The 26,835-nt window shown below is 54.0% G+C and overlaps 1 protein-coding gene across 1 annotated transcript in view; it reads left to right on the top strand.

The window, feature by feature from the left end:
* The window catches only part of Pepd (peptidase D), a 145,914-nt gene extending 122,569 nt beyond the window's left edge, over positions 1 to 23,345 (top strand). The window contains exons 11-15 of the mRNA XM_075984511.1: positions 785 to 862; positions 10,263 to 10,411; positions 19,004 to 19,188; positions 21,923 to 22,114; positions 22,835 to 23,345. Coding sequence (XP_075840626.1) covers positions 785 to 862; positions 10,263 to 10,411; positions 19,004 to 19,188; positions 21,923 to 22,114; positions 22,835 to 22,972 — 742 coding nt within the window. The 3' untranslated portion in view covers positions 22,973 to 23,345. The remainder of the gene's footprint in view (positions 1 to 784; positions 863 to 10,262; positions 10,412 to 19,003; positions 19,189 to 21,922; positions 22,115 to 22,834) is intronic.
* The last annotated feature ends 3,490 nt before the right edge of the window (positions 23,346 to 26,835 follow it).

The raw sequence follows: 26,835 nt of genomic DNA, 5'->3' as shown, positions 1-26,835 counted from the left end.
ATGACAGGATATGCTCCCACATACACACATGGGAGAACTAACCATGACCATAGGGGTAGCCATTGACTCTTACTGCACTGATGTGGTCTCCTGGGGGCACGCACAGCTGTGTAAGTGGCTGGTTGCAGGTGCCATTCTGAATGTGACTGCACGGGCACATCCTAACTGTGTGTCTGGGGCTGACCCTAGCTTGCCTCCCAAACTCCATTCCTCCTGCCTGGTCCCTGCTCAGGTCCTCTGTCCACCTGGACAGAGGTGGGCGGCTCTCACTGATGTGAGTGCGCATCCTCACACATGAATAATACATTCAGACATCTCTGTCCTTGGAAATGTTCTTCTCTGGTGGATAGGGAGAAAAATCATTATTTCTACTTTATGATTCCTGAGACTCCTAAATGGGACCATAAATATTACACCCAGGTGGGGTTTTCCCCTTAGGACAGACCTGTAAGTTCTTCCTAATGGCATTACTCATTAGGGTAGCTCCACGGCTTCTCGTCTCCCTGGTCCTGGATACGACCCCCTAAGAGGCTCCTGAGACAGCCAGGACTCCTCCACGAAACCTCCCTGCCAGTAGCCCTTCTCCAGGCCCCTAAGCCTCTGCCCTTTGTATATGCTGCCTATATTCCCAGCCCAGAAAGCAGCTGTCAGACCCAAGGAGCTGCTCCCGGCTCTGGCACACGGGGACACCATGTTCCTCTGTTCCTGGCTGTGGACCTGGTCCAGCCTCCAGGTCCTGCTGGGTAACAGTGGGCTCTTAATTACCCTCCGTGGCTCTTTGCAGTGGTGAGAACGCAGCCGTGCTGCACTATGGCCATGCCGGGGCCCCCAATGACCGGACGATCAAGGATGGAGATATGTGGTAAGTGAGGCTGCGCTGCCGTCACCCCACTGTGCACATGTCCCTCTGGGACAAAGGTAGATACCCACATCTGGGCTCCCGTCCCAAGAAGGCTGGCTACAGCAAAGCCCTGGGCCTGCTTTCAGACCAGGCTTCTCTGCTGTAGATGTTAGCTTGCATGCTCCCTTCCCCAGGCCTGAGGCCTGCACCTTAAAAGTAAACACCATGAGGCATAGGCCATCAAGATTCCCTGTGGTTTCCTATGGAGCTAGGAAGGGGTTGGGGGCAGGAGCACTTTTTGGCTATCCCTAGCCTCTTTCCAACCTTTGAGCTGCTGGTGTTTGGAGCCCCCCATTCTGAAACCTGTTATCCCTGGTCACCAGGCTCATTGCCGTCTGCGGCCATTGCTTCAGCTCTGCCAAGTTATGGCAAGCACAGGCAGAGCATGCTGGACTGCCACCCTTGGGCTTGGAGGGATCTGCACTCACTGCTACAGCTGTTCCTCAGTCACTCCATGATCCCAGCCACATGTTGGCCAGGGCAGGCTCAAGCTACACTGCGCTTTTAAGAGCCCCTCTACCTTGGCCTTCAGATGTGCTGTGACCATCAGTTGACCAAAGGGTTACTATCTTGCCTGGTTCTTAGATGTCCGTTTTGTGTGAGGGTCTAGCTAAAGCTAGCCAAGAAGGTCGCTAGCCAGTTTAGAGCAATCTTCCTGCCTCTGGCTCCCTGATGCTGGGATTACAGGCATAAACCACCAGGCCTGGTTGGTTCTTAGATGTCGTTCAGTCTGTTGTTCAAAACTGGGCTACTAGGCAGCACCGCAGTGTAGCTGGCTTCCTTCTCAGCCACCTGCAGTACTCATTCCCTGTCGTGACTGCCCACTGTGTGGCTTTGGCCCTGCTGCAGGGAGTGGGAGCCTGTTCCACAGAGTTCCCAGCCCATGTCTACTGAGGACAGACAGATAACCAGCCACTGAGAAAGACACCATGCTCTGAATAGTCACTACCATGCAGAAGACAACCACTCAATCCCAGGGTCCACACTGGCACATGACTGCCAGTCTGCCTACCAGGGTCAGCCACTAGGTAAGACATTCTGGTTCAAGCTGCTTAGCTCTCTATAAGGAAAGCTTCATCCCTCTGTGCCTCCGTTTACCCATCTGTGAGTGGAGATAACATGCACATCTTGGGACTCTCCATGATAATGGCAGAAAAGGCACATAAGGAACAAAGAGGCTGCAAATGGCCTCTTCCTGGGGAACCAGCAAAAGATGAGGCAGGAAAAGCCCTCAAGACCAGCCTTTAGGACTGCTGGTCATTGCGACTCCTTCCCCTCTATATGGCCCAACTGCTGTGAGCTCAGTCCTCATGGGCAGCGTGTGGCACCTGTGCCTCTGGATACAGCTGTGAACAAGAGTGAGCTGAGGAACCCCGTAGATGTTCATGCCAAACTCAAATTGGTGATTTTGTTTTTCTAGTGCTAACTTTGAAATGTAGCCAGTGGAATCATTATGAGTTTATTATAGTCAATTTATTATGCAGCATTTAGAACATGTTTTGTTGATTACTGCTACTGCCAGATTGCTGGCGGCATTTATAATCCATTGTTTTATTGAAATTGATCTGCCAAGCACCTAGTGCGTTTGGTAAATAATAAATCACACTGTTATCCCAACACAAAGCCACAGCCCTTCATCATAAGGTAGGGGACCAGAATATGTGTCTAGAATGGAGTCTGTGCCAAAGCTGAGTGCCACCTGAGACAGGGCATGTGTTCCAGGCATCGAGCACGGGGGTGCACTCTGGGCTCTGCCAAGCTTTTTTTTTTTTTTTTTTTTTGGTTTTTCGAGACAGGGTTTCTCTGTGGCTTTGGAGCCTGTCCTGGAACTAGCTCTGTAGACCAGGCTGGTCTCGAACTCACAGAGATCCGCCTGCCTCTGCCTCCCGAGTGCTGGGATTAAATCTGCCAAGCTTTTGACATGAAAGATAATTGAACAGTAATAGGGCTGTTTGGGGAGCAGTGAGGAGAGGAGATGCTGAGTGACAGTCAGACCTTCAAGTCCCTTTCAGTAGTCCCAGCAGCGAGTACACCCACGCTTCTCAGCACACACCCACATAAGCTCACCAGGAGCCATGTTGTATGATCCTGAGCACAGAGGCTCCCCAGCCCACTGCAGTTTTTCAATCCATTAATGGGTTCTTAGAGCACTGACTCCAAGGGGTCGGGAACTGGTGAATGCCGGAACCAAACTGCAAAGCCAGACAGGCTGGACATCTCTCTGTTTTCTGTGTCTCCGAAGAGCATTTTCCAGCCCAGGGCCAGGGCAGAGCACAAATCAGGCCTCCTTTATTCAGGCAACTACTTTCTTAAAACAGCTGAACTAGGATCTCACACTGTAGCCCAGGCTAGCTCTGACGTATAGCATTGTCTTGGCCTCCCAAGTGCTCGGACTGCCGGCATGCACCACTGTTGCTTGCTTGTGTTAACCTTGGGTGGGGCTGAAAGCCAGCTAAGGCCACTTCTAGCCACTATGGGCCACAGTCCTGACCTGTGAGGTCTAGATGTTGCCCAGGCTGGTCTGTGCTGTATATCAAGCTTGTCAGCCAAGTCCTGCAGGCCATCCCACATCCTAGCCAGTGCTCCCAGGCCCCACACCCAGCTGCTCTGTGTGGATCCCAGGGAAGGAGTGGGGACATGTCTGGGCCTCTCTCAGTGCAGAGCCAGGAGGTCTGTGCAGAGCCTGTGGCTGTTGAGCCTCTTGGAGTTTTCCCGTTGGCTCCCGGAGCACCTTCCGGCTGTGTCCCTGGAGTCCCCTGAACCCGCTGGTCAGGTCACTGTCCTGCAGGAAACATCAGCTGCATCTTGTTTCCTTCTTCAAGGCAAGCAGGCAGGGCTTTGACGACAGGGCTTGCCAAGTGTGGCGGTCGTGTTAGCCGATGCTTCCAGCATATTCACATAAAGGGTGGTGTTGAATAAGGTCACCAGAGGCCCTTCCTGAGTGGGCGGCCACAGAAGATGCTTCCCACTGCATCTAGCTCCAAGCAGGTGGCTGTGAGCACATCTAGAGAAACAGGGAAGTCACTGGCTCTGGGTAAGGAGTGGTCCTTAAATACCCCTCGGAGCCAGCTCACAGACCGATAAGGGCTGCACCTGGGTCAACGGGAAAACCACCATCCATGCACCGGGAAGAGGGCATCCTAGGTTGGGTCATTCTTGTTCAAGACTCTCTAGCTGAGCTATTCACCCCACATGGCAGAGGATGCGTCCCCACTGGGGGTTCTGATTCAGGAAGTAGATGGGGCATGCCTCCTCAGCTACCTGCCAGCCTATAATAAGAGGGGAAGCTAGGTGCCGGGACTCCTCTCCAAACCTATCAGAGTACAGGTGCACGTGTGCTCCAGGTCCTGGTCTCCCAAGTACAGGTGGTGGCTCACAGATGGTGTGCAAGGCTTTCCAGCACTGGCCAGAAGAGGGCAGTGTAGCCTCAGAACTTGGCCAGGCCTCTCTCTGGTTTGTGGGTATGCTGCCCTGGGGTGTGGGAGGTGGGCCTGCAGCCCAGCTAGGGACAGGCCCATCCCTAACTTTGCACTTAGCAGCTTGCCAGTGCACCCTCCCACTCCACCCCTGCTGTGGCCTCCGGGCCTCATCTGTCTCCCTGCTCTGATAATGGCCATGTATAGAGGTCACCAAAACCCAGAGAAATGAGGGTGGTTTCATCCCAGAACAGTTAGTACTTAAAGGTACCCAGAACTGTGCTGCTGGCCCTCTGTCTGGGTCACAGCTGGAGCCTGGGTGGCATCCAGGCTGACTCACATAGCTGTTGCCATCTCAGGTTTACCAATCCTTACCCCTGGGCTGCAGATACCAAGGGCCTTAACAGACCCCACATCACTTGAGCCCTGCACTGGCTTGTGCCTATTCTGGCTGCCAGGTGTGGCCCCTAGGTAGGGTGAATCTGTGCCCGAGACTCTTCCCCTGCTGCAGAAGGCGTGGAGTAAGGGCTGAGGGCGGCTCCACGTTGTCTGTGCCTAGGATTCCCGTAGGATTTAGAGACTGTCATCCGCAGCTAGCTCCTGCTGTAGGCTCATTTCATATCCCTTCCCCAGCCTTGCTAGTTCTAAAGGGACGTCTGGTGGCCACTAGGGGGCCTCATCCAGAGCATTTCATATCGGAAGATATACCAGCCTTTGGGGCAAGTGATCTCTCCTGCAAACATAGTCTGTCCAGATGAGTCTGCCCAGGCTTTCCGTGTACCATTGCAGGAGACATTAGCCTTCTAACTAGGGCTCATATTTGCAGATATGCCTCCTGGCCATAAGCAGATGCCCTCCCCACGTGCTTCCTGTCCCTTCTGTTTAGTTTGTCACTACTTTGTGACCGCACCCACTCCATTGACGTCACAACCCATGGTTTAAAAAGTGCTAGTCTAGACAGCCCGAGTGCTCACAGACATCACAAGACACTGGTCACCAAAAAAAAAAAAAAATGAAGCATGTGCCGTCTGCGTGATGATGACTGCTGCCCCCACCCCCCAGCAACCACTGACCTGGTGCTGGCTCTCCACCCTCCACAGCAGCCACTGACCTGGTGCTGGCTCTTCACCCTCCACAGCAGCCACTGACCTGGTGCTGGCTCTTCACCCTCCACAGCAGCCACTGACCTGGTGCTGGCCCTCCACCCTCCTCCACAGCAGCCACTGACCTGGTGCTGGCCCACCCCCCTCCACAGCAGCCACTGACCTGGTGCTGGCTCTTCACCCCCACAGCAGCCACTGACCTGGTGCTGGCTCTCCACACACACAGCAGCCACTGACCTGGTGCTGGCCCTCCACCCCCCTCCACAGCAGCCACTGACCTGGTGCTGGCTCTTCACCCTCCACAGCAGCCACTGACCTGGTGCTGGCCCTCCACACACACAGCAGCCACTGACCTGGTGCTGGCTCTCCACACACACAGCAGCCACTGACCTGGTGCTGGCTCTTCACCCTCCACAGCAGCCACTGACCTGGTGCTGGCCCTCCACCCTCCTCCACAGCAGCCACTGACCTGGTGCTGGCCCACGCCCCTCCACAGCAGCCACTGACCTGGTGCTGGCTCCCACACACACACAGCAGCCACTGACCTGGTGCTGGCCCTCCACACACACAGCAGCCACTGACCTGGTGCTGGCTCTTCACCCTCCACAGCAGCCACTGACCTGGTGCTGGCTCCCACACACACACAGCAGCCACTGACCTGGTGCTGGCCCTCCACCCTCCACAGCAGCCACTGACCTGGTGCTGGCTCTCCACCCTCCACAGCAGGTTCTGGCTCTCCACAGACACTACCTACAGCAGCCACCACCCTGGTGCCCAACCCTAGGCCCAGAAGGCTGAGACAGGTGGCAGCTGGTCCAAGCTACAGGATGGTGCTCTCTCCTTGGCACTTGGCCTGGCACTAGTGTTCTGCACCTCTGTGACATCCCTTAGAGGGCAGTGCCAGTTCTCTGTGAACATAGGGGGACCCCAGCAAGGGACTATTCTCATTAGAGTGTACATCAGAGATTTATAGGGGATGGAGACCTGCTGCTGGCACGGGGGACCATCCCTGCCTACTTAGGCCCTGAGGAGCAGCTGGCCCAAGGAGTCCGTAGGAAGAGGTTCCTTCCATGGGTCAACCTGTAACCAAGGGGAGCACTGAGAACGGCTCTGCTGCTGCTGCTGCTGGCCATTCCCGGAGGCTGCCATGTACAGAGACCTGCTGGTAAGCCGAGAGTGGGCAGCTGACCTGTGAACTGGGAAGGGGGTGCCCACTGTGGCCAGCCTGCTGCAGAGACAACATGGCTGGCTACTGTCCTGTTCCATCCTCTGCTGAGGTCTGTTCAGAACCTGTCCCTCTCCCTCTCCCTCCAGCCTGGCATGCAGACTGTACAAAGCAAGCATGCTTAGCACACGTGCATGGAAGATGTCAGTCTTGGGTGAGAAGCAGCAGAGTGTGTGTTGCATACTCAGATTAAAATGAGGCTGCAAGCTGAGTACAAAGTGGCCCTTGTATAAACATCGCAGCATTTCCCTTGGAGGCCTTCTGCCTGTGGGCCTAAGGGAGTTAAGCAGGACCCGGAGAGGGTCTGGGTGGGCCAGTGGTGGCAGGTAGCCCAGGCCTGGCGCTGCCCCATGAAGAGCCAGAGGAAGACAGAACGTTCATCCCAGCCAGGACCACAACCATAGGAACACATGTGGGGAGGAGACGCCAGCACATTGCTTGGAGACATGTCATCTCCCAGATGTCTCAGATTATCACACAGACCCACTCGGCCAGTGATGGAGGTGTCCCTGGTGGATGTCCCTACACAGCCAGGAAGGGGAGATCTTGCATTCTCAACTGAGCCAAGAATGATGAATTCTCCATCGTCGTTCTGCATGGAAAGGGCCGGCGCAGTAGACAACTGGAGGGAGATGATTTGTAAGAACGATGGCTTTTATCCCTGGGTTCCAAATGGCTCGAATCGGAATCACTGATGCATGGGAAAGCACTGAGGGAGGATTTAAAAACAATAAACAACAGCAGAAAAGAAGGCAGAAAATATGGGGAACTGAGAACACAAAAATAGACTCCAGCCCGTGCCCAAGCGTCGCCGGGCAGGATGGAGCTGGCTGGCGGGGTATATACTTCCTTCTCCAGAAAGTGGATGATTTTAACAAAAAATAGAGTTGAGGCCTTTAGAAACTGAGGAGAGAGCTCTGCTGGCAGAAGAAATCAGAGCGCCCGTCATGCCGTCTCTGGGGGAAGGTTTGGAGAACTTGGCTCAGTCTGCTGTGCCCCCCAAGAATCTTGTTTTGTCCCATTTTAGATGAGTCTAGCATTTCGTGTCATCTTGTGAGCTTCCTGGTTTTTAAAAATAGTTCATTTCTGTTTTTCCTTTAGACTAGCACCAGTAGAGCCCTCTTCCCCAGGGGCGACTGCAGGTCACCCTTTATGTGGCACCTCCCAGGAATGAGTGTCTCCACATGTCTGCCCAGGCCATGTCTTCTCAGATGCTCCAGCCCCCAAAACCACGAAGCATTGTTTCTCTTACTGGGTCCGGGAAGCTCAAAAAAGTGTTCTTCCAGCAGCCCGAGGCTGGACCCCTTTGCAGCTCTGTCCCCACTGCTGCCTGCACTGGCTCTGAGCCCCTGCACACCTGCAGCTTGCAAGGGTCTCCTGCCCATTTTAAAGATGGGGAAATGAGGTCCCGAAGGCTAAGTAGCAGAGGCAAAACAAGGTGACTGAAATGTTTCCCTCCCTTCAACTGCAGGCTTTGCTGGGCCTGTGTTCACAGCCTCAGTTTCCCTTCCATCTGGGGCTTCACCCTCTAGGCTGGTTCTGAGAGCGTATCCTACACAGGACTTAACCTGCAGGCAGTTTCTGGCCCCAAGGGCCACAGAGCACCCCAGGGAGCAGATGCCTGGGTGTGTCTCTGGCCTCTTGAGTTTCATGGCCCTCTTTGTAACTGAGCTGGGTGGTTTCTCCTGAAGTGAGGCCCAGGTCTCTTGAGTCTGCTCCACACAGGGTCCCCAGAGACTTTGACCCAAGCCAAAGTTCCCTGTCATGCTTTGTGGGGAGGGTGACTCTGCCCATCCCCAGGAATCACCTGAGATGTTATCTATGCTTCACTTTCCGTACTGTTGACCCGTTCGTTCGTTTATGGTGTTTTGCAACCAGGAGTCAGGAGATTAAAAAGTGCCCGATGAGGACTTTTGATTCAGGCACCCTGGGCATTTGCATTTTTCCTTTAAAATCAGCTGCTGTGTGGTAGCTGGTATTGTCTGGCAAGCCATGTGGCCAGAATGCATGCTCTCCATGCAGGGCCAGGGGCCCGCCCTGCCCCCCCCCGGCTCTGTCTCTCAACACTAGCACACAGGCAGCTTCTGGAATGTTTGTGGTTACCGTTAGAGTAGGATTTGGGTGCAAGGGCCTCATAAAGAAAGCCACAGATATGCCCTGGGCTCAGACTGGCCAGCATGCGTCTGGCTGCTGATGGACATGACCACTCCCACCACACTAAGCAGAACTAGCCTCTATTGGTACAGGAAGACTGGACCATGATCCCTCAGCCAGTTTGACTGGGATTAATGTCATGACCCCAAGAATAGGTCCTTGCTCTATGTCTGTTGCAGGACCTTCCTGGGGGTGCTAGACTGGGGCAGGTTGGGAAGGGGTGCCCTGTGTGTACACCCCCTCGCCTTATTCACACTCTGGCATTCTGAGGTGACCCCATACCATGGGAGACGGATCCTTATCCCCAAAGCCAGGCCAGAATCCACAGGTCGCCTTCTTGCTCTATCCCAGATGGTGCACAGGGCAGAATTCTTAGCTGTCCCCATTGTTGGGCCCTGTGGCCCACTGTGGGTTCTGCTATACCAGGAGCCATGACATGCTATCCAGAAGGGTAGCTCCATGGTCCTGACTTGGCAGGCCCAGCTGTTTCCTACCATTGTCCAGCCTCTGCTGGTTCAAGGCTCCAGCAAGTCCTCTCTACCGCCTCAGCCTGCACAGCCACCCACCTGGGGACCACATGACAGCACCTCTGTCAGCCCCCAGGAAAGCACTGCTAAATAAGCTGCACACACCTGACCTTTCCTCTGCCCCCCTCAGATGCGGCTGAGACACATCTGCCCTACCTGAGCAGATGATGCCAGACAGCAGAGCAGCACCTGAGGCGCCGGCCACCTGCTGGTTCCTCCTGAGCACTGTGGGCCTGTCAGAAAGGCTTGGTGCAGCTCAACCCACTGGGCAAGCAAGGTGGCCATAGGGAGTCTCTTGGCATGCTCATGTGGAAGGCAGTTAGCATGTGGGAATCTGGAGACCCAGCCATCTCCCATGGGTCTCTCCCCACAACTAAAACTGCTGGTGCCAGTTTCCTTTTGCCTTCCCTGGACAGGCTGAGCCTGTTCCCCCTACCCCCTCCCTCTTCTCCTCCCTCCCTCCTCCTCCCATCTTTCTTTCTGTGGTTCTGGAGGTTGAGCCTAGGGTCTCGTGTGCAGGCCAGTGCCGTCTACTAAGTGCCCTCTCCAGCACTCTCTCTACTTTCTGAGAGCAGGCTAACTTTGAACTTGCTCTGTAGCCCACCCAGGCAGATCTTGGAGATTTTTTTTTTCTGGAACTCACTTTGAGATCGCCTGCTTCTGCCTCTGAATACTGGGGTTAGAGGTGTGCTCCACCACCACCCAGCTTGGTCTTAAAGTTTCAGTCATCTGCCTCCACCTCCCAAGTCGCTGGGATGACAGGCCAGCACTACCGGGCCTAGGTCCCTGTGTCGCGCTCTTCTGTTGGAAAGGAACCTGCTACACCAGCCCCATCTCCTGATCAGCCAGCCCCCAGCAGAAAGAGAGGAGGGTGGGGGTGGGGGTTGGCATCTGTGAGCGTCTGCCCGCCTGCCTCACGACGCCCTGTCCCTGCAGTCTGTTCGACATGGGTGGAGAGTACTACTGCTTCGCTTCTGACATCACCTGTTCTTTCCCGGCCAATGGCAAGTTCACAGAGGACCAGAAGGCCATCTATGAGGCAGTGCTGAAGAGCTGCAGAACTGTCATGAGCACTATGAAACCAGGTGAGGAGCTGCCCTGCAGCGGGGGTGGTGGGGTACTGGAGGGACATACCAAGTGACAGGCACCCGCAGGCAGCAGACATGAAGTCTGTCTACACTTACTCCACATGCTTCGAGTCCAGGTGGTGTGAGCCCCCAGAGCACCCAGAGGGCACAGGCTGACCACTAGTCAGGGACAGAGCTGGCTCTGGAAGTTCAACCCCTTGTGACCCCATGGCCCATCCAACCCCATCTCCCTACACATCCTTCCACCCACACTGGTCATTGGGACATCAGCGTGTCCCCTCCCCTGACCAAAACAGAGTCCACTTGAGGAAGGTCCAGGCCAGCTTTGGATACTGGTTGAACCCCAGAGCAAGCTTGGACCTCACTCAGAGGCCACGACCTTGATCATGAAGCTCCCCCTTGGGACTGTTTTTTTGTCTGCATGTGAAGCAGCACCTGTTCGAGTTAAGCAGAGTGGTAGAAAGCTCCCAGACTGCCAAGCATGAATTAGTTACTTGCTGTGGTCACTGTCCCTGCTGCAGTGGTGGTATTGGGCCTGGTGTCCTCTCCATGGAGCCAGCTGCCCCCCCCACTTCACTGTATGGCCACTGCCTGGGCCTTTTCCACATACTACCCCCCCCCCCCATAGTGCTGAGATGGGGGATTAGGAACTCGCAGCACTGAGCCACAGTTCTTGCATTTGCCCTTTTGCCTGCAGCACGGGAGCCCCGCCTGGTACAAGCACCTCTGTGTGAAGGGAACATTTAGGGCTATGTGTGGCTCTGCTGAATTCTCTTTGAGCCCACCCTGTGGGTTTTAGGTTCCCCACATCCTGAACATAGCTTTCAGGTACCAGTCATCCCCCTTTTGCCCCCCACCTCAAGACGGGCCCTCCATGGACACATGGCTACTGGGTACCACCTAAAAGTCTCTTTGCTGCAGCCAGGCTCCATCTAGACTTGGGGCAGCTTTCCCCGCCTGTCTCCCACCTGGTGATCCACCCATACCAGCCCTGGCACAGGTGTCCCACTGAAGCCTCTGCATCTTCACTCGTAAGCAGCAGAGTCCTCGCCAGCAGGGTTAGGTCGTTGGGTGGTCACAGGTTCAGAGAGGTAGAATGGCCTGCCCCAGCTATGCAGACCCCAACTTAGGGCTGAAATGATAAGTTGTGGTGCTAGCTCAGAGTGTTGTCCAATCCCAAACCCCGCTTCTCTGTCCCCATCCACCTCCCTCATCCTAAAGAAGCAGCTGAGCAGTGGCAGCGCAAGCCTTTTCTAGAACCCAGGCATCTCCCTACACCATGTGGGGGCCACTATGCAGAAGGCAGCAACACAGTGAGGGTCCAAGGCATCTAGAATACAAGCCCAGCCCAGCAGCATGCTGGTTGTGAGCCGGGCTCCTGCCCTGCAATCTTCTTGTACTCCACCTGGCCAGGGTAGCTCCCCATGCTACCAGAGCCCACTCTAGGGCAGGCTCAGCCAGCTCTAGCCCCTGGCATGTACATTCTTAAGGGCCAGGGAGCTGGCAGCAGCCATCCCACTCTTCTGTGATCTGGAGGTGCTAAATAGAAGCTTCAGGGGTCACGGGGGCTCATGGGGGGCCTGAAAACTGGACTTTTTTGAAGTATTTCTAAGGACTCTGGTGGCCAGATTTGCTCATCTCCATGGTTCCTTGATGAGAGGGGGGTGGGGAGGGGAGATGATCCTGGTCTCCAGAGCTGTAAAACCCCAGGATGTGGCATGCTGTGGCCCAGAACTTGATGGCTCAGCATTTGGCTAAACAGTCCCCTGTGACCCCATGGCCCATTGCTGGAATGATTTACATTGTGACCTCAGGGCCCTGTTCAGTGGGGCGGGGGGGACCGTCCACCATCGACACCAGTCATTTTCAGAAGAGGCATGTTCAGTACAGCCCCCAGTGTAGCCTGAGGAGCTCCTACCAGAGGCCAGGAGCTGCAGGAGAGTGTGGTTGCAGTAGGACCCTGGAGCCAGAACCAAACGCTACAGCCCCATACCCTCACTCAGTATGCAGGACCAGAGCTTGACAGATGGACGAGTCCAAAGACAGAAAGTCAGTATGCCCCGGAAGGAAGACCAGAAAAATCTGAAAGTAAAGCCTTCCTATGGGCAGCAGTACTGACTGGCTCACCTGGGCTGCTGCAGGGCACAGCAAGCAGCTAAAAGCAACAGCCCCTCTGAGCAGTAGACAAGGCGATGCCAAGGCAAGGGGAAGTCAGACCCGCACAGGGCACTGTGCCCTCCAGGCCGTTTCAATCAAAGAACAGTGTAAGAACTTGGACTCTCAAGGTCTGTGATTGAGCCACTGGAGGGAGCAGGAGCTGGGGAGTATGTTTGCTAGACCCACTTTTAAAACTGAAGTCAGCAGAGCAGCCACCTAAGGGGCACATAGCCTCCTATCTTTACACCACAGGTGAGCATTTTTGCTCATTTTGAATGTTGTGTCATTTAAGTGATCAGTATTCCAAAGTGTACAGTTTTGGCTAGAAGGTGGGGTCGACTGTTGTCTCCCATGATGTGTACTGCTGTCACTACCCCCAAGAGCCTGGGCACAGTCCAGCATCTGTGATGCTGACCTCAAGCCGTTCTCTGCAGACAGTGGTGTCATTAAGTGGGCTGAGCTGGCAGTGGCCCGGTCACATTGGTTAGTGTCTTCAGACCTCTCCAGGCAGGGTGGAATGCAGGTGCTGGGCCAGCAAAGGCTGCTCTCACTGGTCCAGGCAGAGCTTGCTGTGTAAGAGCCCCAAGGCCAACCTCAGCCCAGTCACCTTCACGTGTCGTGGTGATCAGCATAGGAGCCATGGAGTGAGCCTTGTGTCTCCTCCCCCCCCCCCCCCGCCTCCACAGAAGAAGGGCCTGGGATGGTCTGCCACACACCACAGTGGAGGCTGGAGGAGGGGCTAGGCCTCACGGGACTGGATGCAAGAGGAGCAAATTGGAGAGGGCATCTTGCTTGTCAACACGCAGTGTCTCTTCATCTGCTTACCTGGGAGTGCCAAGCTTCCGTTCGTCCATGCTACCCGAGTCTCGGGCACTGTAATGCCTGTTGGCACTGAGCATTATGACCGTAGCAGTTTGGCCAACACAGTAGGCCCTCTCAGCCCACTCCAATTGTCCCCACTTGGTACTCCGGGAGACCACTGGCCGGATGTCCACACCCACCTGGTCACCTTCCCTGGCTATGTGAACTATTTGGGAGAGCCACTAGGCTGGAACATCCAGACCCAGTTCCTCGGAGACATGAGGCAGAGCCTCCCAAAAGACCCATTCTTGTCAAGGCTGGGCTTCTGGAGGCACAGACATGGCTGGCCTAGGTGAGTCCACGCTGGTGGCTTGAAGACGCCTTGTGGGAGGGTGGAACAGAGCTCCAGCTGTTTCCCACAGATTATGACACTCTGAGGGGTGACTAGGGCAGAGCTAGACTCTTGTTTGGTCACACAGTGTAGGCTGGCCTCCAGGGTTCAGAGTCCTGTGGTCACAGAGAACTGCTCAGCAGATAGGGACAGATCGCCTCTCCATAGTGGTGAATTGGCAGTGGCTAGCCAGCCCCCCGGCCCATCTCAGTGGAATTGCCCCTGGTATGTGGGTTTAGCTTCTGAGCCAAGACAAACGCCCTGCTGAGACTGCCCGTCTGCTTCCTGAGACCTTCCAAGGAAGAGTAAATAAAGACAGGCAGGAAATCACACAAGGACGCCCAGGGGAAAGGCAGGACCGAGAATGATCAGAACACACATGGACCAGCAGCTGCAGCCCCAGGGGATTGAAGAATGCAGGCCTTGGCTCCTTGTCCTGGGCCAAAAGGAGGAGCAGCCTCTGTCACTCAGAGAGCAAGGGTGGGAGGTGAGTTTTGCCAGAGAGGTCACTGGAGTCTGCAGAGTGTGGACAGGCTGTGCTGGCATGGGAGAACACTGCCCACCCGTGCTGGCTGCTGGCAGTGGAGTCTCAGGGCCAGCGGCCCACACTGTGCAGACTGCTCACTTTAGGATTAAAGGTGCGTGCCACCACACCCAGCCAGGTCTTGAAGTTTCAGTCCTGCCGGCCTTCATTGGTTCAGTCACCTCCCAGGACCCACCATTTCTCCTTCTGCTGCCTAGCCACACTCTGCCCCACAACACCTGCCTTGAGCTGCTATTGGCGAAGGTTGCTGTGGTCCTAACTGTGTGAGCCAGCACTCCTGACTCTGGTCCTGCTTCAGGCTCCTACTGTTTGGTGGGGAGAGGGGTATGCACTGGCGCAGAGGTAGGGTAGCAGCATGAAAGCAGAGGGGCTGGCTATCAGTGACCAGCAGTACTCCCGCTCCCAGAGTGAGCCTGACAGAAACAGGTGATGACCAGGTGGAGTAGAAAGGGGTACAGTGTCTGCCACAGCTGACTCCATATGTCTTCTGTTGACCTGTGTGGGGATGGGAGAAGGGGTCACCTTTCCTGGCTCCTTCCTACTCTGACAGGTAGGTAGGGGAGGATGAAGTGGCTAAGATTTCCTACTGGCCATTGTCCCTAGAGATGGGGAGGAATATGGAGGTTGTGCCATTAGTGGTACAGGGACCTCATGTTACCCTGTGGTGCCCCTTGCCAGCCCTGGGAGGGCTCTCTTGGTCCAGTGCTCACACTCACACTGGCTGCAGGATGAGAGCAAGCTCCCTGCTCTCTGTCTAGCTCCAAGCATTTGCGTGGGTGCTCCCAGAGTGTGGAGGGAAGAGCTTCAGGAAGTGTGCACATGACGGCTCCGCCTCCACTTCATCAGCAGCATCAAGGCGCCTGCAGCCTGGACACATGCTGCTTCCTGCCCCTCTGAAGAGTGAATGAGTCCCCAAGGTCCCGAAGTAGACACTGCAGGGTGGGCTGGGCTAGAGGCCCTGGGCCTGATGCCAGCTTGGCCTGCCATGCAGCTAGCTCACTGCAGCTCCCAGGGCCTGCCCTGAGACCTGGGCTTTATGCCTTTGCTCCCACACCCCACAGGCTTGGCTCCCACATCAACCATCCCGTGAGAGCCATTGTCCACAGATGAAGTGAGCTCTTTGTCTGACCAAGTAGCCTAGGGGTGGGTGAGGGGGATCTGCTGCCTTCCTGGCTTGGCTGGGGAGCCCCCCAGGGCTGTCACACTCTGGGCAGGAAGCCTGGGGCCGTGATGGATGCTGCTGAAGCTCTAAGAGGCCTCCCTGGCTCCAGCAGTGGCAGGCTCCAGGCCCACTGGAGTGCTGGTAAGGGAGGCCAGGTGGAGCAGGGGGCCAGCAGAAACCCATCCTGGAGCCTGGGCACAGGACCTGTCACCTCTCTGAGCTCTTGTCATTAAGTGGGTGCTAACCTCTAGGATACCCTTCCCACCCCTGAACTCAGTGGGGTGCAGGTCCCACACGAGTCCAGGATGGTGTATTTCCTTCGTGGCTGCAGAAAGCAATGAGGAAGGCTAGCGCTTTGCCTACTCCTCACTCTTAACAAGTGCTGGGCACAAAGCAAGGCTAGAATCCTGCCCTCAGACCCAGGCTATGCCGCCCTGCTGTGCTGTCATGGATTGGCTCTGGTAGGCCAGGAAGGGACAATCAGAGGACTCCCTGGAGGAAGTCCCTCAGAGGCCTAGGATGATGGGGACTAGGGCCTTGAAGGGGACTGCAGAGAGGAAGCCCACCTGGAGACAGGTGAGACCACAGGAGGGGTATGGCCTTGTCTGTTGATACCCTGATCTAGCTGCTCCCCCAGAGTGGGGAGTAAGATGCTGCTACCAAAGCCTGTGAGCAGTATGCAGGGGTTCTGTGGAAGGAGAGTGGGTAGGGAACCAGGAATAATACTGTTTTCAGAAAGTCAGGGTGAGGGTTAGCAACATGAATGGATGAGGTAGGAGAGCAAGGTACCATTCGCCCAGGGTGCTTTAATATCTAATATGGGCCTGCTGGGGACTCAGGGATGTCTCCCAGCTCAGGACCTGGGCGTTCAGGGTGCCTATGGGCTGCAGAGGTGGAAGGAACCCAGGAGTGATTTGTGCCCAGCCTCAGTCTTGCCAGGGGATGGCAACCTTCACACACTTCAGGGACCCCACCCCAGGCACGGGTGGTGGTTACAACACCCATGGCTGATGCCAAGGCCAAGTCACTGGAGGTTTAATAACTGTTATAACCTGACCACACACAGGCAGAAAGAAAGCCCCCACTTACAACCTTGCATCTGCAGATAAACAAGCACCACGGGGGCCCAGGTCCTGTGTTTGGCCAGGTACCAAGAGTTCCCTAGGAGCTACCATGAAGCATGGGGTCTACCTGATGCTTCCTCTCAGTCGAGGTTCCAGCCATGCCTGTGAGCCCACCATTGACATTAGCCAGGCTGAGAGGTTGGAGCCAGCCACTCTTGGGGCTTTCTTTGTGACAAAGGAAGGACCCCATTCAGGGAAAACCTTTTCTGAGCTCCCTGTGCTGGGCTGACTAGAAGCTGAGTGAGCACAGCTCTTTGGACACTTGCAGGACTTGAACTCAGAACACATGGACTTACATGCTCTGCCAAGTCTTGGGGTTTCATGGGGGATACCACTGTTCTGGTATAGATACATGAGAAGTAGTTAAGCAGATGTGTCAGGGAGTGGACAAGGAGCAGCAGTAAGGATGGGGGATTTCTTTAGGAAGGTAACTTGATGCTGGGACACCTCCCACCACCTCGCAAGGATAGCTTAACCAAGGCCCAGGCCCTGGTGTAACTTGGGAAGATCGTGTGCTTCTGGAGCAGAAGGTAACCTAGTCTCTGGAGAGTCCTTCAGGAGTGGCTCTGGTGAGGAGGACAGGACTACCCAGGCCTGGTCACTTGGGTCTTAGGGAAGAACAGCAGCCGGAGGTGAGGCAGACTTGACTCACACTAGATCTGAAACCCGGCTCCCTTTAGTGAGAGGTCATCAGTGGTTAGTGCTGGAGATGCAAGACCAGCCAGCCCTCTGGGCTAGCTCTGTGGCTCTTGGACAGAGGTAGCACCTGTGGATCATGGATCCCCACTTCTGAAATGGCAGCCATTGAAGAAAACCCTCACAAGGGTTGTCTAGGAGGGCCCCAGATGTTAGGCAGCAATAACCAGAAGCTCCCCAGGCTTGCCCAGTAGCAGATTCTAGACCCTAGGAAGGCTGGTTCCACCTCAGTCCCCATACATACAACAGCACCCTATGCAGCACCTATGCACGACCCTGTACCGCCAGCCTTGCTGGGTCCATCTCTGGCAAGGAAAGGGAGCGCTCACCAGCCTTCTATCAGCCATGGCGGCTCGGCAGTCTGACCTTCCGGGCCTGGCCCTTTCTGGTTCATTATCCGATAAAGCAGTAGTTCTCAACCTTCCTGATGCTGCGACCCTTTAATACAATTCCTCATGTTGTGGTGACCCCCAACCCCAAGATTATTTTTGTTGCTACTTCATAACCTGTAATTTTGCTACTGTTATGAACCATAATATAAATATCTGATGAGACCCTGTGAAAGGGTTGACCGCCCAAAGGGGTTGTGACCCACAGTTTGAGAACCACTACTGTAGAGCCTTGAATCACCTAGGATTTCCTGCCTTCCCTTCTTACAGCATTGCTCATCAAAGGGTAGGGTGATGTGATGGCAGGTCTGGCGCTGAGCCAGAGCAGGATATGGCAGGGAGGCCTTTGGAGGTCAATGTTGTCTACCGTCTGACCTAGGCTCAACCTTCATGGGATCAGAGCTGAAGACTCCCCTGGACCTAGGTCCTTGTCTAGTGGTCTTCCTGGAGATCACCATAGCAGGCAGGGCTGCCCTGATGCTGTTTGAGGCCCTACCTACAGGGGCCTATTAGTCCAAGCAGTGTTGACTGATCCACAAAGCCTATCCGGCCCCTGAAGCTATATGCATGGGAAGTGTCTTAGTTAGGGGTTCTGCGGCTGTGATGAAGCACCCCCCAAAGCAACTTGGGGAGAAAACAGTTTATTTGGCTTATATGTAACAGTTCGTTGAGGGAAGCTAAGGCAGAAATTTAAGCAGAGCAGGAACCTGGAGGCAGGAGCTAAGGCCACAGAAGGGTGCTGCTTACTGGCTTGCTCCTTATGGCTTAGCCTGCTTTCTCTTATGAAACCCAGGACCACCAGGCCAGAGGTGTCAGCATCCACAATGGCCTTTCCTCATCACTTAAAATGCCCTGTAGGCATGCCTGCAGCACGACCTTATGGGGGCTCTCTCCTCTCGAATAACTAGCCTGTGTCAAGTTGGCACAGAATAGCTAGCACAGGAGGCTCTCCACAGTGACCTTTGCCCAAGAAACATGGGGCAGAGATGAGTTTGATTAGCAGCCTGAGCTTAGACATCCAGGCAACCATGGAAATGGCTCCAGACCCCTGCCCACCAGAGGGTGAGGCCACGCCAGCTGTCCCTTCCCCCAGAAACCTTTGTCCCCACAGTAGCTTCCAGATTGAGTCAGCTATTCTGGGGTGTGCAGGGATGCCTTCTCCCAGGCTGAAGCTCCGCAGCCTGTGGGACCGAGCCATTCAGGACATGGCCAGACCCCTGGCTTTGAGTGGCAGAAGCTGGTCCTGCAGTATGACAATGCAGTCTGGGTCCTTACCCCTTGGTCTGCACAGCCCTGGCTTATCACAGCTTCTTCTTAAATCCTAGGTGTCTGGTGGCCTGACATGCACCGGCTGGCTGACCGTATCCACCTGGAGGAACTGACACGGATTGGCCTCCTGCATGGCAGTGTGGATGCCATGCTCCAGGTCCACCTGGGAGCAGTATTCATGCCACATGGGCTCGGCCACTTCCTTGGCCTAGATGTGCACGATGTGGGAGGCTACCCTGAGGTCAGTGTGCACACTGCTCTCCCTCAGCCTGGCCAGTACTGGGGTAGAGTGAGGGGCTTTTTGGTGGGGCGGGGAGTGTTTCTGGAGATGTAGTGAAAACAGGAGGGATGGGTCTTCCTATGACAAAGGAATTGAGGTCCTGGACACAGCAGGGTGGGTCAATGAGTGATCTTCCCCAGTGGCTGCACAGACCTCAAGACACATACGGTGTATCTGTGCAAAGGTTCTCCAAGAGATATGGAACTGAAGCCAGGTTTCACAGACAGAGTTAACACTAAACTGTCCATGTCCTTCATTCAAGCTTACTTCAGCCCTTAGCTCAGCAGCAAACCCCTTCCGGCTCCCTACAGGCTAGCTCACCCACCCTCTGCCTCCCAGGCCACTGGCAGGAGAGGAAGGCTTGAAGGGCATCTTCGGACAGGGCTCCCTCTCCTCTTACTACCAGCTCTCCAAGGACCACCCAGTGGGTGCCTAGGGGCTCCTGGGAAGCCCTACTGGGCAGGTGGCTACAGCCCCTCAGGGCCTGTTCCTGCTGCCCAGCCTGGCCTGGTGCCCACCGTGCAGGGGGCGGATTGTGCAACTGGTGCACACCCTGGGGCCCACCAGCCAGTTAGCCAAGACTAGACCCAGCCTCTTGGCTGTGGGGTATTTTGAAAGCACTAAGAATGATTTGGGGGAGGGGAGGATTGCTCAAGAGAAGCATTATTATTCAATTATTTTTTTTTCTCAAGTGTAAACAGTTAAATTTGGAGAAACAAAATCAGTTTTAATTTCCTAATTTCTGTCCATCCTATTGTGTGCAGGGAGCCAAAAGCAGGCCCTTCCAGACATTGTTAGTTGAGGTTCGTTATTCATTAGTCGCCAAAGTTCTTTTTTCCACCAAAGAAAATTGGCAGCAAACTGTTTTCATCTTTTCCAGTAAGCAGCCCTTTGTGCTCAGTCTATTCTTCTGACAGATAAACACTGTGGAAAAAATATGGCTTTTCCTATAAAAGTCATTTGTTTTATTTCAGGCCTACAGACACATCTGGGTCTCTTCTCAGAGTCCAGTACAAGTTGAGGCCTCACTGAACCCTCTGCCCAGGCAGAGCAGCAGGCATGGACACCCCTAGCATAGCTGGCATCCCCATCCCTTGGCTGCAGGTCACTTGGACTAGCTCACCATGCTCTGCTAAGCTATGTCTATTGGAGACCATCCTGTGGCCCCCAACCTAGCAGACCGTAGGAGCAGCTGCTCTGCAGGAACGCTAGCCTCGCTGCAGATCCTTCAGTCTCCCCCAGTCCCCGCTGGAGTAATGGTCCGAAACGTTCCTGAGTGGCAAGAAGCTGTACCCCTACATATCCATAGAGTGGGATGGACTGAATGGACCTATATTGGGTATAAGCTCGCTGGCAGAACATTCGCCAAGCATGCTCAAGTCTCTGAACTCCAGTGCCACACACACAAAAAAGACAAACCCAAGAGACGTGACCTGGTCAGGCCTCGGTCCTCCACAGGCGTTCACAGCCGTGGTTAGAGAAGGAACACGCACTTAGGATGCAACAGAAGGTGCAGGCTTTCAGTGGCAACTAAACAATTCTGGAGCAAAAGCCTGGCAGATAGGAAGCAGGCTCCTGCCCTTGACAGAAGTGCCTCTCACCTAAACAAAGGCCACAAGTCCTTTCTTCCACCAAAGAAAAGTGCTCCTCCCCACAGCCCCCACGCCTGCTGATGCAGAGGCAAGTGTTGCAAGGCTGACGATAGCCAGCCACAGTTCTTCCAGAACATGACCTACAAGACGCATGGCCCTTTGTGTCTCATCACCACCTTCATCCAGCCTGCTCACACCAGGTCACAGTGGCTGTCCCTACCCTCACAGAATCCCAGTCACAGCCCTCCTCGCTGTGCCCAGCCTTGGAGGCTGAGCCAGCCTGTTTCTGGTTACCTTACGTGAACTACTAATTGAAGTCTGATGTTCTTGGCCCCCAAACAGTCAGAAATGACAGCTCCGTCTCCAGCAGCTGGGTGTCCTTGGAGGAGCCACAAGTGGGGCAGGCAAACTCAGATCCTGACCAGAACGCTTAGTTTGCTGCCCACTTGCTCAGAGGCCCTGGCCATAGGCCAGCTGAGTGCCCCAGGGAGTTGGAGGAGCAGGGCAGTCAGAGCCTCAGCAGACAGCAGTCATCACTAGCACCCTCAATGGCACAGCGCTATTTCCTAGGGCCCAGGTGTAGGCTAGACACAGGCAGGTACTTCCACGCCAGTGCTGCTGGTAACAGTTCCATCTTGATGACAGCACCTGTCCCTTCCTCTATTGAAAAGGCTGACTTGGCCTGGAGGAGCCAAGACCAATCCAGTTTCCACTTGAGTTGCCTGGAAGAAAAGACCAGGAAGGCCCTGCAGGCCATTCAACCCCTAAGAGCTTTTTTGGCTTCTGACCTGCAGAAGGGCCTGAGTGAGGGCAGCCAAACACCCAGCCAGCCCCCTGAGGCTACCTGGCAGCTTGGCCTGCATGTGTGCATTATCAGTGTCCTGAGGCAGACCTGAGGGTAGCCAGGGTCAAAATGTCCTGAATAAGGTGTGTGCAGAGAGGGCAGAGGGTTTCTGTGGTTAGACTGAGCTGGATACACTCTGGTCAGGGGAGAGAACCCAGGGGGCTGGAGCCAATCCTGTCTGATTGCCTCTCAATGCTGGCACATCGCAATCTGCCTTGGAATGTTCAGTTGGGTTCCCCCACCTTTTCTCGCTCCACAGGGTGTAGAGCGCATTGATGAGCCTGGCTTGCGGAGCCTGCGCACAGCAAGGCATCTGGAACCAGGCATGGTGCTGACCGTGGAGCCAGGAATCTACTTTATCGACCACCTCTTGGACCAGGCCCTGGCAGACCCAGCCCAAGCCTGCTTCTTTAACCATGAGGTCCTGCAGCGCTTCCGCAACTTTGGTGGGGTGAGTACCTGGAGGCCCCACATTCTTATTCCCAGAATGTCCACCACCCCACTGGTCCCCCAGGGAAAGGTCGAAGGACAGCTGGCTGTGTTTAAGGCCTGGCCAGTCCCTGCTGTCAACAGACAGATGCCTTGCCTCTCAACAGGAAGAAATTCTTCAAAATGCCCCCCAGTTCCAGAGGCTCCATGCGAGCACACAGTGCAAGCAGAGGGCCATAAAGGAGTCTCCCCGTCTTCCCCAGAGGCTTTGAGACCAGTCTGTCTCATCACAAAAACTAGTCCCATCCCTCAGCCAGCTTCTCCCAGGTGGAGCAGGTTGGCACTGCTGATGTAACAGATTAAGCCAGCGTGGTCATAATGGCATCCTGTCTGTACGGCACAGCGTGGTCATATGGCATCCTGTCTGTACGGCACAGCGTGGTCATATGGCATCCTGTCTGTATGGCACAGCGTGGTCATATGGCATCCTGTCTGTACGGCACAGCGTGGTCATAATGGCATCCTGTCTGTATGGCACAGCGTGGTCATATGGCATCCTGTCTGTATGGCACAGCGTGGTCATATGGCATCCTGTCTGTATGCACAGCGTGGTCATATGGCATCCTGTCTGTATGGCACAGCGTGGTCATATGGCATCCTGTCTGTATGGCACAGCGTGGTCATATGGCATCCTGTCTGTATGGCACAGCGTGGTCATATGGCATCCTGTCTGTATGCACAGGTCCGTATCGAGGAGGACGTTGTAGTGACTAAAAGTGGCATGGAGCTGCTGACCTGTGTGCCGCGGACCGTGGAAGAAATTGAAGCATGCATGGCAGGCTGTGACAAGGCCTTTACGCCCTCCTCTGGCACAAAGTAGAGCAGCTGGGCACTGGTCTTGTGACCCTTCTGTGACGTCAGCCTGCCCATAGCACCCCAACAGCAAGAGGCAATGCTCAGCAACAAATCTTGGAGCTCATGCTTGATCCAAAATTATCACTGCCATTTCTAAGGGAAGACAGCATTTTATTAATCTGCAGGATCACACCCATAACCTTGACTTTGCTTAAATGACTGACTCTGAGTGCTGATTGAAAAAAAAATCCTGTTCTAAAGTCGCAACTCAATTTTCTTGCTGCCATTTAAATCCATGTGCTCAGGAAAGATGCACTTGTTGCTCTTTTCTTCTCTAAAAAAAAAAAAAAATAATATGCAGAATGGAATTTGCAATAAAAGCTTTTCTAAATTCTAAATACCCGGCTTCCTCTTTACTCCTTCACAGAAGAGCATGAGAGCCGTGGCCCGAGATGATGGCTCACCAAGTGTCAGCTTTAGGAATCTGTCTTGTTAGCACAGGCCTGTGCCCTAGACTTCTGCCTCGGACTGGCCTGGGAGAACCAGGGAAGTCCTTTACCAGGAGCTTTCATTGCGCTCCAGGGATTCTGCCAAAGTTAGTGCGACACTGTCACCTGCTGCCAGGATTCCCAAGCAGACACCAGAACCACTAAGGATTTGGTAAGAGGTTCTGGGCCCCGATTTCATTTTTATACTAGTAAAAATAGAGCATGTCAACCAGCAGCACAGCAGGGTGGCAAAGGAGGGCTTGCTACCCAATCAACGTGACTGTCGCACCACCACCCCAATACAAGTCTGTTGACACAATTCCATCCCAAGACTGTAAGCCATACAGGGCCCAGCTGGGTCCATGGTGGACCACATGTCCTCCTCTCTGCTTGACAATGTGTCTCTTAGTCCTAGGGACCTGCCCCACCCCCAGAGCTGCCTTCTAAAACTGACAGTTCCAGGATACAAGTGAGAAAGGTTCCCGGGGTGTGGCTCAGTGGGGTTCCCTCCCCAGTCCTACCATACCTGTGATCCCAGGACAGAGGCTGGAGGCAAATGATCCATGGATTGAAGATGAACCTGGGATGTGAGACCCTATCTCAAAGCAAAGGCAGGTCAATCTCTGTTGAGTTCCAGCACAGCTAGGTCTACATAAAGGTCTTGACTCAAAAATAAAAAAAAAATTAAAAAAATAAAACAAATGGAACTATAATGGACAAAAAAAAAAAAACTGGTCAAAGCTAGAGACTTTAAGCAGTGACTGAGGGTTTATATTCACTAGAAATTGGCTTCTTCCTATGGCAATCACATAAAAGTGCTTACAATGTGGCCACAAGAAAATAAAAGCCACCAGAAAAACAAATGCAGATCTCAGGCCCAAAGCACCATTTATCTCATTTACTTCTTAGGTTTACAACACCTGATCTTAGGGGTTTTGCTGGTCCAGATGGCCCATCCCCTTGGCTACCCACCAGAGACATGGCAGTCTGAGTAAACATGGGCTCACTTTATCCCATGTTCCTGAAGCTGTATCCATCTCCTCCAACTTCTGCAGAAATGTGTGTAGCTTCAAAAGTGGATTAGAAACCCTTCCAGAAAGTTCTACAATGCTAAAGCCTTCCCCCACACTCTGGAAGGGCCCAGTATTAACTGAGCATTTACTCCATGAGATGTGAGCACAGTCCATGTGCTCAGACCTAAAGTCTCCTTGAAGCTTCACGTTAACAGTCTGACATCAGTACTGCCTGACAATGAGACAAGCCGTGAAGGAAAATGACAGGACTGGCCTTGTACAGAGGCCTTGCAAGGTCTAAAGTGAAAGCAAGAGATGCTGCATTCCAAAGAGAAAGAGCTACAATAGGGAGCATGGAGAACGGCAAGGATGATGGCGCCGCATACCAAGACTGGGGACATGTGACACTGCCATACAGGAAGAACCGAGAGCGTCAGTCCATGTAGGAGAGGGTGCCGGCTCTGAGCTGGACAGGCTTGAGGCAAGCCAGTCCAGGGGTAAACGAGGTCTAACTTGACCTTGGTGCCCCAGAAAGGCACCTGACAGCAGCTTCAAAGGGAGGCCTAAGAGTTGGGGATTGGCTGTGGCAAAAAAACAATCTAGAGGTAGGCCTTTTTTTAGTGCACAAGATACAGTTATGAATCCTTCACCCATGTACAGGCACTCTGAGAACTGGTCATCCCAGGTGTTTTTATTAAGACCTGGTTTCGTCACAAAGCATAAAATTTTCTAATACAAGTTGTTAGAAATAAACAACTAGAGCAGGAGATTATAGCTTAGTTGGTAGAGTACTCACCTAGCATGCAAAAAGTCCCAAGTTCAAGCCCCAGCATCACACAAAACCAGCTGTAGTGGTACATACCTGCACTTGAGAGGCAGAGGCGGAAGGTCAGAAGTTCAAAGTCATACTTGGCTGCATATCAAGTTGAAGGCCAGGCTTGGCTACATGAGAACATCTCACTAAAACTAAAAACAAAAAAATCACAACTAATTCATTCAAAGTTGGATAGAAATGATTACTGTGCTACAATTTTTTTTCCTGAGACAGGGTGTCTCTGTGTGGTCCTGGCTGTCCTGGAACTTGCTCTGTAGACGAGGCAGGCTTTGAACTCAAAGATATCCCCATGCCTCTGCCTCTAATTAAAGGCATGCGCCAGCGCAGACGCGGCGGATGTGGGATAGTCCAAGCATGAAACAGAGTGAAGCCCACACTGAGAGCAAATCACCACACTACAACTAAATCAAGTAGGTTTTGGTGGGCCTGGCCTGCAGAGTGGTAGACCTTTTATTGGCGAGGTCCACGGGCGAACGGGGAGCCTAGTCCTGTCCCTGAAGGGCACAGGAAACGGAGCGGGGGCATTCCCGGACCACCTTGACACCCCCCCCCCGTTAGCCTGCAAGGGCTGGTACCCTCTGCTGGGGCTGGTCCTCCTCTGCTGCATCCTCTCTCTCCCTGGCATATTCCAGCTTGAGCCCAGGGGCCTGCTTCACTCCTGGCATATTCCAGCTTGCGTCCAGGGGGCTTCCTTTACTCCCCCTCCCTTCCGCAGGGCCGCGAGATCACCCAGTTTAGCCTGTTTGGGCGCTGGATAGGGAGCTCGGGGCAGAGGGCAGTGGGAGTTTCTCTGTTTTGGTGGCTGGCCTGCAGAGGGGTAGGCCTTTTGTTGGCGAGGTCTCTGGTGAACAGGGAGCCTGGTCCTGGTCCTGGTCCTGAAGACCCTTCTGAGTGGTGAAAGAGATCTTGGCCAGCGACGGGACCCAGGAAACGGAGAGAAGGCATTTTGTAAGCCAGGCTCCTGGCCAGCAGGAAAACCTGTTCCTGTTTTAAAAGACCCATTAGATAGCATCGATAGGAGGAGATGGGCAGGTGCCAAGGCAAGAATTCACCCAACAATCTGTAAAACAACATGAAAACACCAGAACTCAATGATCTTACAAAAGAAGGACTCAAACACCCTAACACAGAAGAAGTGGAAAAAATTGACTTTATGAAAGCAATAGAGTCCCTTAAACAACATGTAAAAAACGCCCTTATAGCCGGGCGGTGGTGGCGCACGCCTTTAATCCCAGCACTCGGGAGGCAGAGGCAGGCGGATCTCTGTGAGTTCGAGACCAGCCTGGTCTACAGAGCTAGTTCCAGGACAGGCTCCAAAGCCACAGAGAAACCCTGTCTCGAAAAAACAAAAAAAAAAAAACAAAAAAAAACCAAAAACGCCCTTATAGAAATGGACAAGAAGTATAACAAAAAGTTTGAAGAAATGAGTAAATGCGTAAATGATACCCTGGGAAACCAAGAAAAAACAATCAAACACGTAATGGAAATAGTTCAAGAATTGAAAACTGAAATGGAAGCAAGGAAGAAACACAAACTGAGGACCAGCTGGATA

This window comes from Microtus pennsylvanicus, chromosome 1, assembly GCF_037038515.1.
Source record: "Microtus pennsylvanicus isolate mMicPen1 chromosome 1, mMicPen1.hap1, whole genome shotgun sequence".
NCBI lineage: Eukaryota > Metazoa > Chordata > Mammalia > Rodentia > Cricetidae > Microtus > Microtus pennsylvanicus.
This window is presented reverse-complemented; position numbering and strand designations above follow the sequence as displayed.